The sequence below is a fragment of the Malaclemys terrapin genome, chromosome 4, assembly GCF_027887155.1.
Source record: "Malaclemys terrapin pileata isolate rMalTer1 chromosome 4, rMalTer1.hap1, whole genome shotgun sequence".
Classification (NCBI taxonomy): domain Eukaryota; kingdom Metazoa; phylum Chordata; order Testudines; family Emydidae; genus Malaclemys; species Malaclemys terrapin.
In genome coordinates this window covers 52845060-52859423 of record NC_071508.1, presented here as the reverse complement: position 1 = coordinate 52859423, position 14364 = coordinate 52845060, and the positions used below count along the sequence as shown (strand labels likewise).

General features: G+C 39.4%; 1 protein-coding gene across 1 annotated transcript in view; it reads left to right on the top strand.

The window, feature by feature from the left end:
* Positions 1 to 11929, top strand: part of PDE3B (phosphodiesterase 3B) — a 279698-nt gene extending 267769 nt beyond the window's left edge. Inside the window, exons 14-16 of the mRNA XM_054027191.1 lie at positions 171 to 332; positions 9429 to 9678; positions 10082 to 11929. Of these exons, the coding sequence (XP_053883166.1) occupies positions 171 to 332; positions 9429 to 9678; positions 10082 to 10314 (645 nt within the window). The 3' untranslated portion in view covers positions 10315 to 11929. The remainder of the gene's footprint in view (positions 1 to 170; positions 333 to 9428; positions 9679 to 10081) is intronic.
* Positions 11930 to 14364: the final 2435 nt, after the last annotated feature.

The window sequence follows — 14364 nt, the reverse complement described above, 5'->3', positions numbered from 1 at the left end:
GCTGGTAACATCTGTTATCTTCATTTAAAAAAAAATGATACAAGACAAAATATTACAGAAAAATTAATAGAAAAGGGCAATATTCTGCAAAGGCTTTCAAATGTAATAAAATGATATATAGTTTTTCTTTACAAGAATATCCAACATTGTTAAAAATTATGTTTAAACAGGCCAATGATATAAACAGTCATGGTATAGAATGGAACAATGAGAATGACCGCCTGCTAGTTTGTCAAATATGCATCAAATTGGCAGATATTAATGGCCCAGCAAAAGTTAGAGATCTGCACCTGAAATGGACAGAAGGCATTGTTAATGAATTTTATGAGCAGGTAGGTATGGAAAGAATTATTTTTTTTAAAATATAACCAGTTGATGATAAATTATAAATTTGGGGAGTACAAAGCATTTACTATTTGGGAGTTATTCCTTTTGTTACTGCTTTAAATTATTTCTGTTTCTAAAGAATGAATCATGTCGAGTAACTTTATATTAAGCATATTTTTTAATTTCTATTGATTGTGTTAAGAGCTTGAAAAAAATTTCCTACCAATTTTATCTATTTCTTAAACACTAGTTTATTTCCCTCTTTTGTTTAGAATGATGCTGTTTTAACAAAAATATCAGCTTCTACCTTAGGAAGTTGCCTCCACTTTTACACCTGTCTTACAAATACTTATGCATATGTCTATCTTCACTCATGTGAGTAGTAATGGATCTATATTTGTGAGTATAGTTAAGCATTTGCATTAGTGTTTACAGGATCAGGGCTAGAAAGTCTAATGTCCCTGTCATGAGAGCTTCAAAATCATAGTAGTCCCCTACAAGAGAGGACAATTTTCAGTCGCATATGCACAGTGGATGTATATGCCTCCAAATACACACAAAGAAAAAAGCTTGTAAAAAGGCTCCTCCTCCTCTTCCCAGAAACAGATATCTGAAATGGTCTCCGACCAGAGATTGTTTTTTTATGGGGCATGGAAAGTGCATAATCTGCTCAAACACACAATAATGTTGCGGGCAGTTTCAGTTTATTTTTCAAGTGATGATCCGTATTGTATTCCACTGAGGGTTACACATGCACAGCATGCGTCTGGAGTTGGAGAATGTTGAAAATAGTATCTGTTGGTGCATGCATGCATCCTGACTCACCTAATGCTTCTGTCTGAGGTGATAAAGGGTGGGGTAGACTGACCATGTTGCCAGTTCCTTCTTACCGCCACATGGTCCAGGTTGGAGCCTTCAGTCTTCTCGTCTTTGACGCACTTTTAAAAAGCTTAGTTTTATCCATTTTAACTGTAGTTTTACTACAGTAGAACCTCAGAGTTACAAACACCAGAGTTATGAACTAACCAGTCAACTACACATCTCGTTTGGAACCGCAAGTATGCAATAGGGAGCAGTAGAGACCCCGCCCCCCCCCCCCCCCAAAAAAGAGCAAAACAATACAGTATTATGTTAATTGAAAGCTACTAAAAAAAAAGGGAAAGCAGCATTTTTCTTCTGCATAAAGTTTCAAAGCTGTATTAACTCAGTGTTCGCTTGTAAACTTTTGAAAGAACAACCATAATGTTTTGTTCCGAGTTACGAACAACCTCCATTCCCGAGGTGTTTGTAACTCTGAGTTTCTACTGTACTTTTCTTTTTTTCCTAGTTTTTATAGTTACTAGTTTTAACACTTAGTTTTAGAGTACACTTTGGGGATATTTCCCTGTCCCTCCTCCCACCTCTCCCCCATACCAGACTATGCCCAGAACTCCGGGCTTCAAATCCTGTGCCTCTTGCCTGTGATCCTTCTCAGTCAGTGACAACCATCAACGCTGCCTCTACTGCCTGGGAGAAGCTCACATTGCAGTTAGATGCAATATGTGCCAGTCCTTTCCCAGCTGTACCTGAGAAGGCTGAGCACTTGGTCTCCAGAAGCAGCTCATGGAGATGGCCGTGAGACCGCATTCAGATCCAGGCTTGGGAATACCCCTCCCTCCATACATCGGCCTGGTTCAGTGAGGCGCGTGTCTCTCGCTACAACATCTGACTTCGGTGCTGTGAGCCCCACAGTCCCCATGGCAGGGCCTAGTCTGGAGATTAGGAAGCACTCCCATGAGCATGGAACTAAGTCTTTTTCCAAGTCCAAGAAATTGGATATTCCTTTTTCCAGGTTGGACCAAGGGGACAGAGCACATTCCAAATCCCACAGGCATGAGAAGAAGACCCATAAACAATGGGATCCAGCAGTTCCAGGCGATGAACCGTCAGTATTGCCCTCTCTGGCACCTCATGAGACATGAGATCCTCCCATACCAGGAAAAACCTCAGCGCCAGTACCGATGACGTACTCAGGAATGAGAGAGTGCCCCTCACATCAGGGAGATCTGGATCCATGGCTTCACCCCAAGATGTCTACACCTGGCTAGATCCAGAGTCTCCTATTCCGTCAGGCCCCTCCACTTCCAGAGAAATCATATCCTCACCACAGGTATCTTGTTCTTCTTGCATGTGCTATATGGTGTTCCATTGTCTCTGACAGTACTGCCATTAGAACAGCAGTCTGCCTTTTCCTCTTCCAGCGAATTGTAACTGGAAGAAGAACCACCTTTATCATACTGCTCCCATGCACTATCATGAAGACCGACATATCCATGGGATCAACTACCTCCTCATTCTTTCCAGAACCACTGGAACCCCATGCCGTGGAGACCCTGCAATCTCCTGCGGATCCAAATTGTTTTTCATATTGGGAGCCCTATCCACAAGAGAGTCGTCATCTGCTCTCTCGAGATCCATCAAGCAGGCCCATGTATCCGATAGCAGAAGAACAATTTTATACCCCGGTCCCGGCAGTTCTGCTGGAGCTGGCTAGATTACTATCTACCTATCGGGTGAGGCTGTGACTGCATCATCCCCTTCCCTACCAGATTACTTCAGGCAATTCCAAGAGATTTTATGGAGAGTTGCTGGGGACTCCAGATCCCATTCGAAGAGATCCAAGACTTCCAGCATAAGCTTCTAGACATTCTCGAGAATGGCACCTTGAGAATGGCAAGAATAGCAATACCAATCAACAAAGCCATATTAGAGCCAGCCATGTACAGCCATCCCTAAAGGAGCAGAGATATGCCACTACGTCCCATCCAAAGGATCAGAATTCCTCTTCTCTCGTCCAGCTCCAAACTCATTGGTAGTTCAGGCTGCTGCACAGAGAGCTAAACAGAAACACCTCAATCTACACCTTCAGACAAGAAAGGAAAGTGTCTAGACCTTCTGGGAAGGAAAGTCTCTTTCTCCAGTTTACAATTCTGAATAGCCAATTACAAGCATTATTGGCCTAGTACGACTTCCTTTATTACACTAAATTTGAGGAATTTGCTAATACCCTCCACAACAAGATCATGCCTGAAAGGAAAGGAAACTCATAGCCAGAACTGCCCTCCAGTCTGCAGTAGATGCAGCTGATAACTCCTCCAGGACTACGGCTATCATGATGTGTAGGGAGTCCTGGCTTCATGCTTTTGGGTTTCCTAGAGAGATACAGAACACCATTGAGGACCTCTGTTTTGACAAATCCCATTGCTTTAACCAGAAGACAGATGAGTCTTTGCATACACTGAAAGACTCCAGGGCTACCCTTTGCTTGTTAAGCATCTACACTCCTGTCCTGAAACAAAAGTTCCACCACCCATCATCCACCCAGTGATACTGGTCTCCTCAATTTTATCAACAGAGACCTTATGAACCCCCACATAAACAACAAAAGATTCAGAGGTCTTGCTCCCTTGGGCCCCCCATGCTGGCTTGCACGTCTCAAACCCAACCACAAACAAAGTGGTATTTTTGACATGAGCTTTAGAGCTGCCAACCACCAATCCTAACATCTCATGACCCTTCCACTCTCTTTGAGGGTCATTTAGCACTCTTTTTTCCCACACTCGGAGTCTATAACAACAGACAAATGGGTGCTAAATGTCATCTATATGATCGAGTTTGTAATACTATCTCCTCCAAACCCCTCGCCCCCTTTTAGGGACCACTCTCACAACAGTATTCTCGTCCAAGAGGTGAACTCCTTATTACACCAGGGAGCAATAGAACACGTTCCTCTACAATATCAAGGAAGAGGGTTCTACGCAACTTACTTCCTGATACCCAAGAAAAAAGATTGGTTTGAGACCAATCCTTGATCTCTGCCACCTCAATCGCTTTATCCATAAACTCAAGTTTTGTCACTTTGGCAGCGATAATACCATCCTTAGAGAAAGGCATGTGGTTCTTGACTCTCGATATGAAAGATACTTACTTCCACGTAGATATTCACCCCACCCACAGATGTTTTCTCAGATTGGGGTGGGCAACAACCATTTCCAAAACAGGGTACTTGCCTTTGGACTAGCTACCGCTCCCAGAGTCTTCACCAAAGTATTTTCTGTACTAGCCGCTCACATCAGGTGTTAGGGTTTCCTGTTTTTTCCATACCTTGACAACTGACTCTTGGCTGCCAGCTCTCGACAGGAAGCCTATGCATCAACCTCTCTCTGTTACTCAGCCACCTTTCTTCACTGGGAGTCAGCATCAACATCAAGAAGTGATCCTCAACCCATGCAATCGCTGGACTTCATTGGGGTACCATAAACCATGGCACGAGCATACCTGCCCACAGACAGGTTTCAGGCACTGAATATCATAGAATCATAGGGCTGGAAGGGACCTCAAGAGGTCTTCTAGTCCAATCCCCTGCAGTCAAGGCAGGACTAAGTATTATCTAGACCATCCCTGACAGGTGTTTGTCTAACCTGCTCTTAAAAATTTCCAGTGACAGATTCCAAAACCTCCCTAGGGAGTTTATTCCAGTTTTTAACTACCCTGACAGGAAGTTTTTTCTAATGTCCAACCTAGACCGTCCTGGCTGCAATTTAAGCCCATTGCTTTTCTCTCTCCCTCCTTGTAACAACCTTTATGAACTTGAAAACTGTTATCGTGTCTCCCCTCAGTCTTCTCTTCTCCAAACTAAACAAACCTAATATTTTCAATCTTCCCTCATAGAGCATGTTTTCTAGACCTTTTCTCTTCTCTGGACTTTCTCCAGTTTGTCCACATCTTTCCTGAAATGTGGCATCCAGAATTGGACACAATACTCCAGTTGAGGCCTAATCAGCACGGAGTAGAACAGAGGAATTACTTCGTGTCTTGTTTATAACACTCCTGATAATACATCCCAGAATGATGTTTGCTTTTTTTGCAACAGTGTTATACTGTTGATTCATATTTAGCTTGTGGTCCACTATTACCCCCAGATCCCTTTCCACAGTACTCCTTCCTAGGCAGTCATTTCCCATTTTGTATGTATGCAACTGATTGTTCCTTCCTAAGTGGAGTACTTTGCATTTGTCCTTATTGAATTTCATCCTATTTACTTCTGACTATTTCTCCAGATTATTTTGAATTTTAATCCTATCCGCCAAAGCACTTGCAACACCTCCCAGTTTGGGATTGCCCTCAAACTTTATAAATGTACTCTCTATGCCATTATCTAAATCATTGGTGAAGATATTGAACACAACCCGACCCAGAACTGATCTCTGCGGGACCCCACTCGTTATGCCCTTACAGCATGACTGTGAACCACTGATAACTACTCTTTGGGAACGGTTTTCCAACCAGTTAGCACCCTCCTTATAGTAACTCCATCTAGGTTGCATTTCCCTAGTTTGTTTATGAGAAGGTCATGTGAGACAGTATCAAAAGCTTTACTAAAGTAAGACATACCAAGTCTACCATTTCCTCCCTAACCACATGGCTTGTTATCCTGTCAAATAAAGCTATTGGGTTGGTTTGACATAATTTGTTCTTGATAAATCCATGCTGACTGTTACCTAGAAGATAATAAGGTGATAAGTGTCTGCAAATTGATTGCTTAATTATTTGCTTCATTATTTTTCTGGGTACTGAAGTCAAGCTGACAGGTCTGTAATTCCCCGGGTTGTCCGTATTTCCCTTTTTATATATATAGATTGGCACTATATTTCCCCTTTTCCAGTCTTCTGGAATCTCTCCCGTCTTCCATGACTTTTCAAATATAATTGCTAATAGCTCAAATATCTTCTCAGTCAGCTCCTTGAGTATTCTAGGATGCATTTCATCAGGCCCTGGTGAGTTGAAGACATCTAACTTGTCTAAGTCATTTTTAACTAGTTTTTTCCCCCTATTTTAGCCTCTGTTCCTATCTCATTTTCACTGGCATTCACTATGTTAAACGTCCAATCACCACCAACCTTCTTGGTGAAAACCAAAACAAAGAAGTTATTAAGCACCTCTGCCATTTCCACATTTTCTGTTATTGTTTTTCTCCCCTCATTGAGTAATGGGCCTACCCTGTCCTTGGTCTTCCTCTTTCTTCTAATGTATTTGTAGAATGTTTTCTTGTTACCCTTTATGTCTCCAGCTAGTTTGATCTTGTTTTGTGCCTTGGCCTTTCTAATTTTGTCCTTACATGCTTGTGTTGTTTGTTTATATTCATCCTTTGTAATTTGACCTAGTTTCCACTTTTTGTAAGACTTTTTTGATTTTTAGATCATTGAAGATCTCCTGGTTAAGTGGTGTCCCGCCATACTTCCTATCTTTCCTATGCATTGGGATAGTTTGCTTTTGTGCCCTTAATGTCTCTTTGAAAAACTGCCAACTATCTTCAATTGTTTTTCTCCTTAGACTTGCTTCCTGTGGGATCTTGCCTACCAACTCCCTGAGTTTGCTAAAGTTTGCCTTCTTGAAATCCATTTTCTTTATTTTGCTGTTCTCCCTCCTACCATTCCTTAGAATCATGAACTCTACCATTTCATGATTACTTTCACCCAAGCAGCTTTCCACTTTCAAATTCTCAACCAGTTCCTCCCTATTTGTCAAAATCAAATCTAAAACAGCCTCTCCCCTCATCCTCACATCCTCCTCCAAGTTAGGTTCTGCTTGTCAGTCACCCTCTGTGGAGTACAATGGGGATCATCACTCGAAGAAGAGGAGGTTACTTACCAGTAACTGGAGATTCTTTGGGGTGTATGGTCCCTATCTGTATTCCACTTTCCGCCTTCCTTCCCCTCTGCTTTGGTCGGATCTGTCAAATTCACAGTGGAAAGGAACTGGAGACTTAGTTGGATTGCTCTACACTTTATCACCTTGGATAGAAGCACAAGATGAGCCAGGGCACATACATGGACCAATGGACACTTCTTTCAAAATTCTCCGACTCCAGGCACGTGGTGCACATATGTAACCCTCAGTGGAATACAGAGAGGGAACACGCATCTCAAAGAACCTCCAGTTACAGGAAAGTAACCTCCTCTTCTCTGATTTCACTCTGAAGTCCACCATTTACCTGTGCATCATCAACACCTCTTCAGGACCTGAGCTCTCCTCATCAAATGGAAAGCAAGTGTGCTCTGTATTCAGCACTTCATCTGAGTTAGATGGTAACTCTGCATCATCTTTGTATCAGACTGCACTTCTTCCCTTTCAGATTTCAATCACATATCTGGAGATATTTACTTGAACAACTCTGGTGAAGCTATCTGGTACTTGAACCATTCCCTTTGCACTAAAGTCTATAATTTTCACCTGGTGCTCTGCTATATCAAAGCAATGAGCTCAAAGGGCTTCTTCAGCACCTGTTCTCCAGTGGTTCCTGACATTCTCTAGGTAATTGTCTGGTTTGGGGCAAATGATCAGCTAATCCACTCCTACGAAGCAAGTAGTAGGACCTGGGCTGCTTTTTAGTTTTCTTTACTTTTGAATTCTTATCCTTGCTTACAAAGAGTGAAGGAAGGACATCAGCATTCAACTGATGAAAGATGAGTCTCAAGCTTCAGTTCACCTGTAGATCTGCCTTACTGATAGGAGTTTTTAGAAGAGCAGATGATATGGGATTCAATTAATTTATTATCTATTAAGTAATTAGGAGTTTTATCATTGACTTTGGTGGGAGTAGCATTGGGGCCTTAAGGAGCTAATTCAATGCCTGGCATGGAATCTGAATATTCTGTTGTCTTTTATCAGCTGTTAAATATCATACAGTTGCAACACAAAGGAAGAGTGGCCCTTCTTATAACCTAGCACTTGAGGAATCCCCCTATGAATTTGTGGGCTCAACCAACTTGAGTTTGGAGGTTTGGCTACCTTTATTAAGTAACCAGAAATCAGATGGTAATCCCTTGAATCCTATGATGAATATGGGTGGAAAGCCCTTCAGTTTTGCCTCATCATAATAAGTATGAACAGAAGCTGGATGAAAAGGACACGAAATCTTAATTAGCAGACGTTCTAAACATGAACATAGAGAACTACTACGAAGTTGTAGCCAGCTGTATTTATAATCTCTGGAGTAACATACTTTCTGCTGTTGACCAATTTCTAGAGGCTAACAAGTAGACCTTTTAATCCATAGTCCAAAAAGATATGGAGTTGGTAAAACATGTACTTACAGCCACATATATTATATTTCAGACTTCAATTCAACAGGTGTTACATTAACATCAGTGATAGTGTTGCAGAAGTTGCACACCTGGGACCCCTCCCAAAAATACAGAGAAAATTGCTGGATTTTGTCTCTGAGTTCTGCTTGTTTAGCAACAACATAGTTGACACACAGGTTATAATGGAAACCAATACCCCACAGAACATTCACTTGGACTCACCCAACTCTTTACTGCTACTCGGAATCAATCTGCCTCAACAGTAATTTTTTCAGTTCCAGCAGGAAACTTGAAAACTGTGATTGCAAAACTACAAAAAATGGCAGGGTTTTTGGACAGGAATAGCATTGAACAGAAGTTAAAGACCCTGTTCGCTAGTTTGTGCCATTAGGCACAGTCCTGTGTACAAAAGCAATGCTGCTTCAAAAAAGAGCTAAGGGAAGAAATTGTGCCTTAGAGTTACCTTTTGCCTCTTTGTGGATTGTTCTTTTCTTCAAATTGCAAAATTACAAGAATCTTTTCTTATCCAGAGTCACAATTCTTTTTCCTTCTCTCCCATGCTTCTCTCCTGGGAGGAAGTAATTTAGTACTATGTTTTATCAGTAGCAGATTATCTTCCCCTTTCCTACATACATGAGCTAAGCAATTGGAGTCAAAGATCTGCCCCTGTATGCCCACCTGTACAGGGGGAGAAGTAATGACCCCACAGAGCCACATCTCCCCACTATGCCAAGAGTAGTGACCCAGGGATGCCACACAGGAAAGTGAGGGGAGAATTTACTCCCCCTTATTCTCATGCATGATAGTGCCCAAATGGACCAGTATCTGTACCTGTTTATTAAATCATCTTAGATAAAGAGCACAAAGAGTAGCTTTTCAAAAAAATTTCTCTTTAAGAAAAAGAGACACCATCAACTCAATGTCTAGTCAGTTTTTAAAACTTTAAAAGTAATTATGAATTTCTAAAATTTTCAGGGTGATGAAGAAGCAAGCCTTGGATTACCTATTAGCCCCTTCATGGACCGTTCTTCTCCTCAACTTGCAAAATTACAAGAATCTTTTATTACTCACATAGTTGGCCCCCTTTGCAATTCCTGTGATGCAGCTGGCTTGCTTCCAGGCCGGTGGCTTGATGAAGAGGAGGATGATATAGAAAGTGCGGAAGATGAAAATGGAGAAGAAATGGAGAGTGAAGATGAAGAAATGGAAGATGATTTTGGTCAAAGTAAGATAAGATGCACATAGGGCTTTTTAATGGATTTGGATTTGGCAATACTTGGTTGAACTTATACATCATAATAATTATGTATTTTTGCCCTTTCACTTTGGCTACTTGTATGTAAGCAGGAATAATTATCTCCTGCAATTAATTTTGAATTAAAATGAGAAAGAGTTTTACAACCTGAGATAGAAGCTAGTCAAGTCTTCCAATTTCCTTAGGGACTTGATATTAAAGATAGAATGTCAATATTTGCTGTGATGGAGCATCCATGTCTTACTTGCTATGTTGAGTTCAAACCTACACCTGGTTTACAGAGTAGCCTGTGGGTTTGATAAACAGAGAATATAATTACCCTATATTTGATTGTGGCTAGCATGTGAAAAAAAGTATGTTTGTAATTTTACAGAACTACAAAGAAAAAAAGGCAGAAGGCGAATATTTTGCCAGCTAATGCACCATCTGAGTGAAAATCACAAAATATGGAAGAATGTGATTGAAGAAGAAGAAGAAAAAAATAAAGCTGAAGGGAGTAAACTGCAGCCAGATAACTCATCCTTACCTCAAACGGATGAAATTCAGGTTATTGAGGAAGCAGATGAAGAAGAGGAACGACAGCTAGGAGAGGAGAAATCATGTTGAGAAGACTTCAGACTGATGTACAATACAATAGCAGAAAGCATATATTCAGTTTTCACTGTGCTGACTATAGACTAACACAGTTAACATGCAGTTGAAAGGCCTTAATACTGTGAGAGAATTCTTGCTGCTCTAGCAGAATCCCACTCCTATGCACTTTCACCACATGGAATATAAAACTTTATTCAAAGATTGAATACCGTATACCATGATGCGGAGTTCTCCCTGCCCTTCTTGGTATACAAATACCTTGATATAATGCTGCCTTGCTGAATTCAGAGCTCTTATTTTCCATGAGGTACCTCCAGTTCTAAAAAAATTCAGTGACTTCATTTACCAAAGTGGCCAGAACTTTTTGCTTATGTGGAAATGTTGGGTAGATCCTAATAATATTTTGAGATTTGTATTTCATGTTATTTTTGAACATGAATATAAAAAGGAAGTCTGTGCCTGTATGAAAACCAATATTAATGTTGCAGTACAAGCCTGATTGGGGGTCTTTACTCAGATCAATGGTTTACCTAATGCAGTTATCTCGGATTGGTTTAACCTTTTGATGACTGTGAAACAAAAGCTAAATTCTAATTTTTGTGGTTTAAAAAAATCCCAGGTGCATCTATTTCTGATGCTTTTTACTGTTGTGCATAATCTGCGTTTTATTTTTGCTGAAAATATTCAGGTTTGCAATGGGTATTCATGACAGTTGTTGAATACAAGGCTCTCATAATATATTGCCTTGCTGTTCTGTGGTAGAACATAAAAACTGTTCAATTATTTTAATTATGAAGGGATTTTATTTTTAGTCAATAATGCTATATGTTCCACTCTTACTCAGGATTCATGTTAAAAAAACATGTTAATTTACCACACAGCAGATTTTATATAATTTAAAATCCTGCACCAATGTTAGATGTTAATTTTTTGAGGAAAATAAGATCATAATTCATTTATTCTTTGTATGTAAAACTTCAGGAGAATTAAAGTTTGGTTTAAAAAAAAAAAAAAAAAAGCTATTGTTTCAAAATGGCAAGTGTACATTTTCCCTGCCCCTATAAATCATGCATAGATACATACCACAAAACATAATGTAAACCACTCATGCTAGAGATAAACAACTTAAAAACTTTTTACTACTGTTTTGAAAGAACATGCATACATTGAATAAAGAATGTATTACAGTGTTGTCATTGGAATATCACCATCTCTATATATCCATATTTTAGTGCACTTTAATCTTTTTCATTTTCCATAATACACATATCATGTATTTCCTTTAGTCAGATGTATATCCTGGCCAGTACATATAGAATGCAGAACATGACTACTATGTATTTGTAATACCCCACAGCAGTGTAAGTATAGTTACTGTATTACAGAATACATAGGGGTTTAGGTTTTTTAAGTGAGAAGTCTAAACATTTCACAGAAGTTATCAGGACAAGTATCATTGTAATGATAATTGCGAAGAAACTGCGTAAACTAGTTAGGCTGCAAATGTGTAATTTTCTTATGCAAACAGTAAACTACACTAATTTTAAATGAGTACCTTTTAATACCAAACAAGTCTTTACATTCTGCACAGTGAATAAATCCAGACATTTGTTTTTTGTCAATCTTGCAGACTGTATCAATTTATCTGTGTTTATACCTTCATCTCAATTGGGTAAAAAAATGTAATCTTCTTAAGATAAACTTAGTGTAAACCATTATGTTATACATTACATTATGTTATGATTTTTAATCTAATTTTGTACAATTGGCCAATCTAAATTACTAGAAATGGGAGCTCTGAGTTGTTTTTGTCTCAGACGCTTGTGTTATTTATTATAGAGAGTCAGTGCCAAATTCCCCTGCGACTGCCATCATTGCTACCACATCTTTTGTAACACCTAAGTGGTGTTCCCACCAAATATTTCTACCGGTAATAAAATTTAGAAAATGTAAGTTGATTGTGCATTTACATTGTACAATTCTGTTCATAGATTTCAAAAAAAAAATTTTGATTAATGTAGCAATTATGCTTCACTTGCATTATGCTTTATTAATTACTCAGTATCTGGTGTATTCAACATATACATATGCATTTAAGAATGCATACTGTCTGCCTCACATAATATTTAATTTCAATTTTGTTTTACCTGATAAAGTTGTGAGAAATGCTTTAGCATGAGTGTAATATTTTAATTTGTAACTTTCCTTTTAACTTCTCTAAATTAAGACCTTTATTAACAGAATACTGGAAAGATATTATAATAGGGTAAGAAAAAGCTATGTTTACCTGATACTAAGCATTGGCAACAATTTTCACTGGCAGATTTCTATACAGTTAGAAATGTAGAAGCCGCCTTTAGAGTTAAACATGGAGAGCCTTCAGTGCTTGGTAAATTACCCCTTTGGTACATGCTCAGATTAAGTCTTTCCAAGCTATAATAACTCGTCACACAGACAAGATTAATCATAAAACAAAATAAAACCAACTTGGAATGTACATAATGTGCATGTGTGTAATATGTGACTAATCCCAGTCTGAGATCAGGAAACAAATGGAGGTAATGACATCATTACTAAAGGCCAGATCAAGTCATATTTGCAACCATGGCTATAATAAAAAGTGAAGGACATGGTTTTACTCACCCAACAAAAGGTGGAGTCAGAATACTGGCTATGCTGCCATCAGCAATAATAAATGATCAGGTAAGGCAGGTCAGGCTAGTATGAGTATAGCATTCTCACAGTTCATTCCATCCCTTAGCTCCCAATCCACTTCTGGTGTCAGTTCAAGGCCATCAATTAATTAAAACCCAGTTACATTTTCATTCATGATCACCAAGACAGCTGTGCTGCTCTGATACAATGCAGCTCACAAAACCCAGTACAAAGCACATAATAGCTAGAGTCTCATTTGAGGGAATCCTAATTATGAAGTCAGTCCCCACAGGAACTTGGACCAAGGTGGAAGTTAATCACCTTTAGGGAACTCTGCAGATTCTTTTTCTTTGAGAAAGCTTTCCCATCATAATTGCATAGATGTAAAACAAACAATCAAACCTTTAAAAATACCAAAAAAAGACATTAAAACAACTCTCCCCAAATATTTATTTAATCAAACCAGAGTCTTCTCCAACCTTCCAAAAGGAAAGTGCAGATATTTCCATGAAGCTCACTAGGATCCTCACTATGTAAATTTTATTTACCTGGGCATCACTTAGCCACTATAGTGCTGGATGTTGTACAAAATGTAAGATAGTTAACACTATAAAATGTTCTTGTTTAGCAAAGCCTTCATTTTGGACAAATGGGTTATCTCTCGGTTTGAAAACAGGTATTCTAACCAAACAAATTAACAAGACTCTTTCCTGCCAAGTGGTTTCCCATAGTCTTTCTCTTCACTGGGTTCTCCCTTTTCCTCATTGCCTGCCTTGCATTATGGATGGAAGCAGGTGTAAACTCTGCTCCCCCTGTGTACCCTTTGACTGTGGGGGAGACATCAGGGTATTATGTTGGGGCATCAGACCTAGTCAAAAACAACTAGTGGCATCCTCCTTCAAGCTCCCTTTCCACAGCAAAGCTAGACAGATGAGTCCAGGACTTACGATGGCAAGAGCAATGCCGCACTCCTTGAGGTAAGTGCCCACTCAACAAAGCTGCTCCCAGAAATAATTGTTTGCCTGGGTAAAACCCTATTTGAGAAGTTTATTTATGATCCTTGTATTCAACCTTCCTTCTTTAAGAAAATGGATATAAAGGAGATCTCTTACTCTGTCACTTCATCTGAGAAATTGGCAGCCAGATCCACCAAAAGCAATAAAAAATTGAGGAAAAATCTTGAGAGGATTGAAATTCCTCCTCCAAAGAAGGGGCAATTTTTGAATTCCTCCTCCAAAGAAGGGGCAATTTTTGAATTCCTCCTCCAAAGAAGGGGCAATTTCTATTTCTTCCCCTTTGGAAGATGAGAAAGAGGATGTGCCTTCTCGCAGGCATTGCAATCCATAAGGACAAGTTTAGACACAATACTTTAGCCCTTTCCAAAACAAACATAAAAGGATTCGGTGG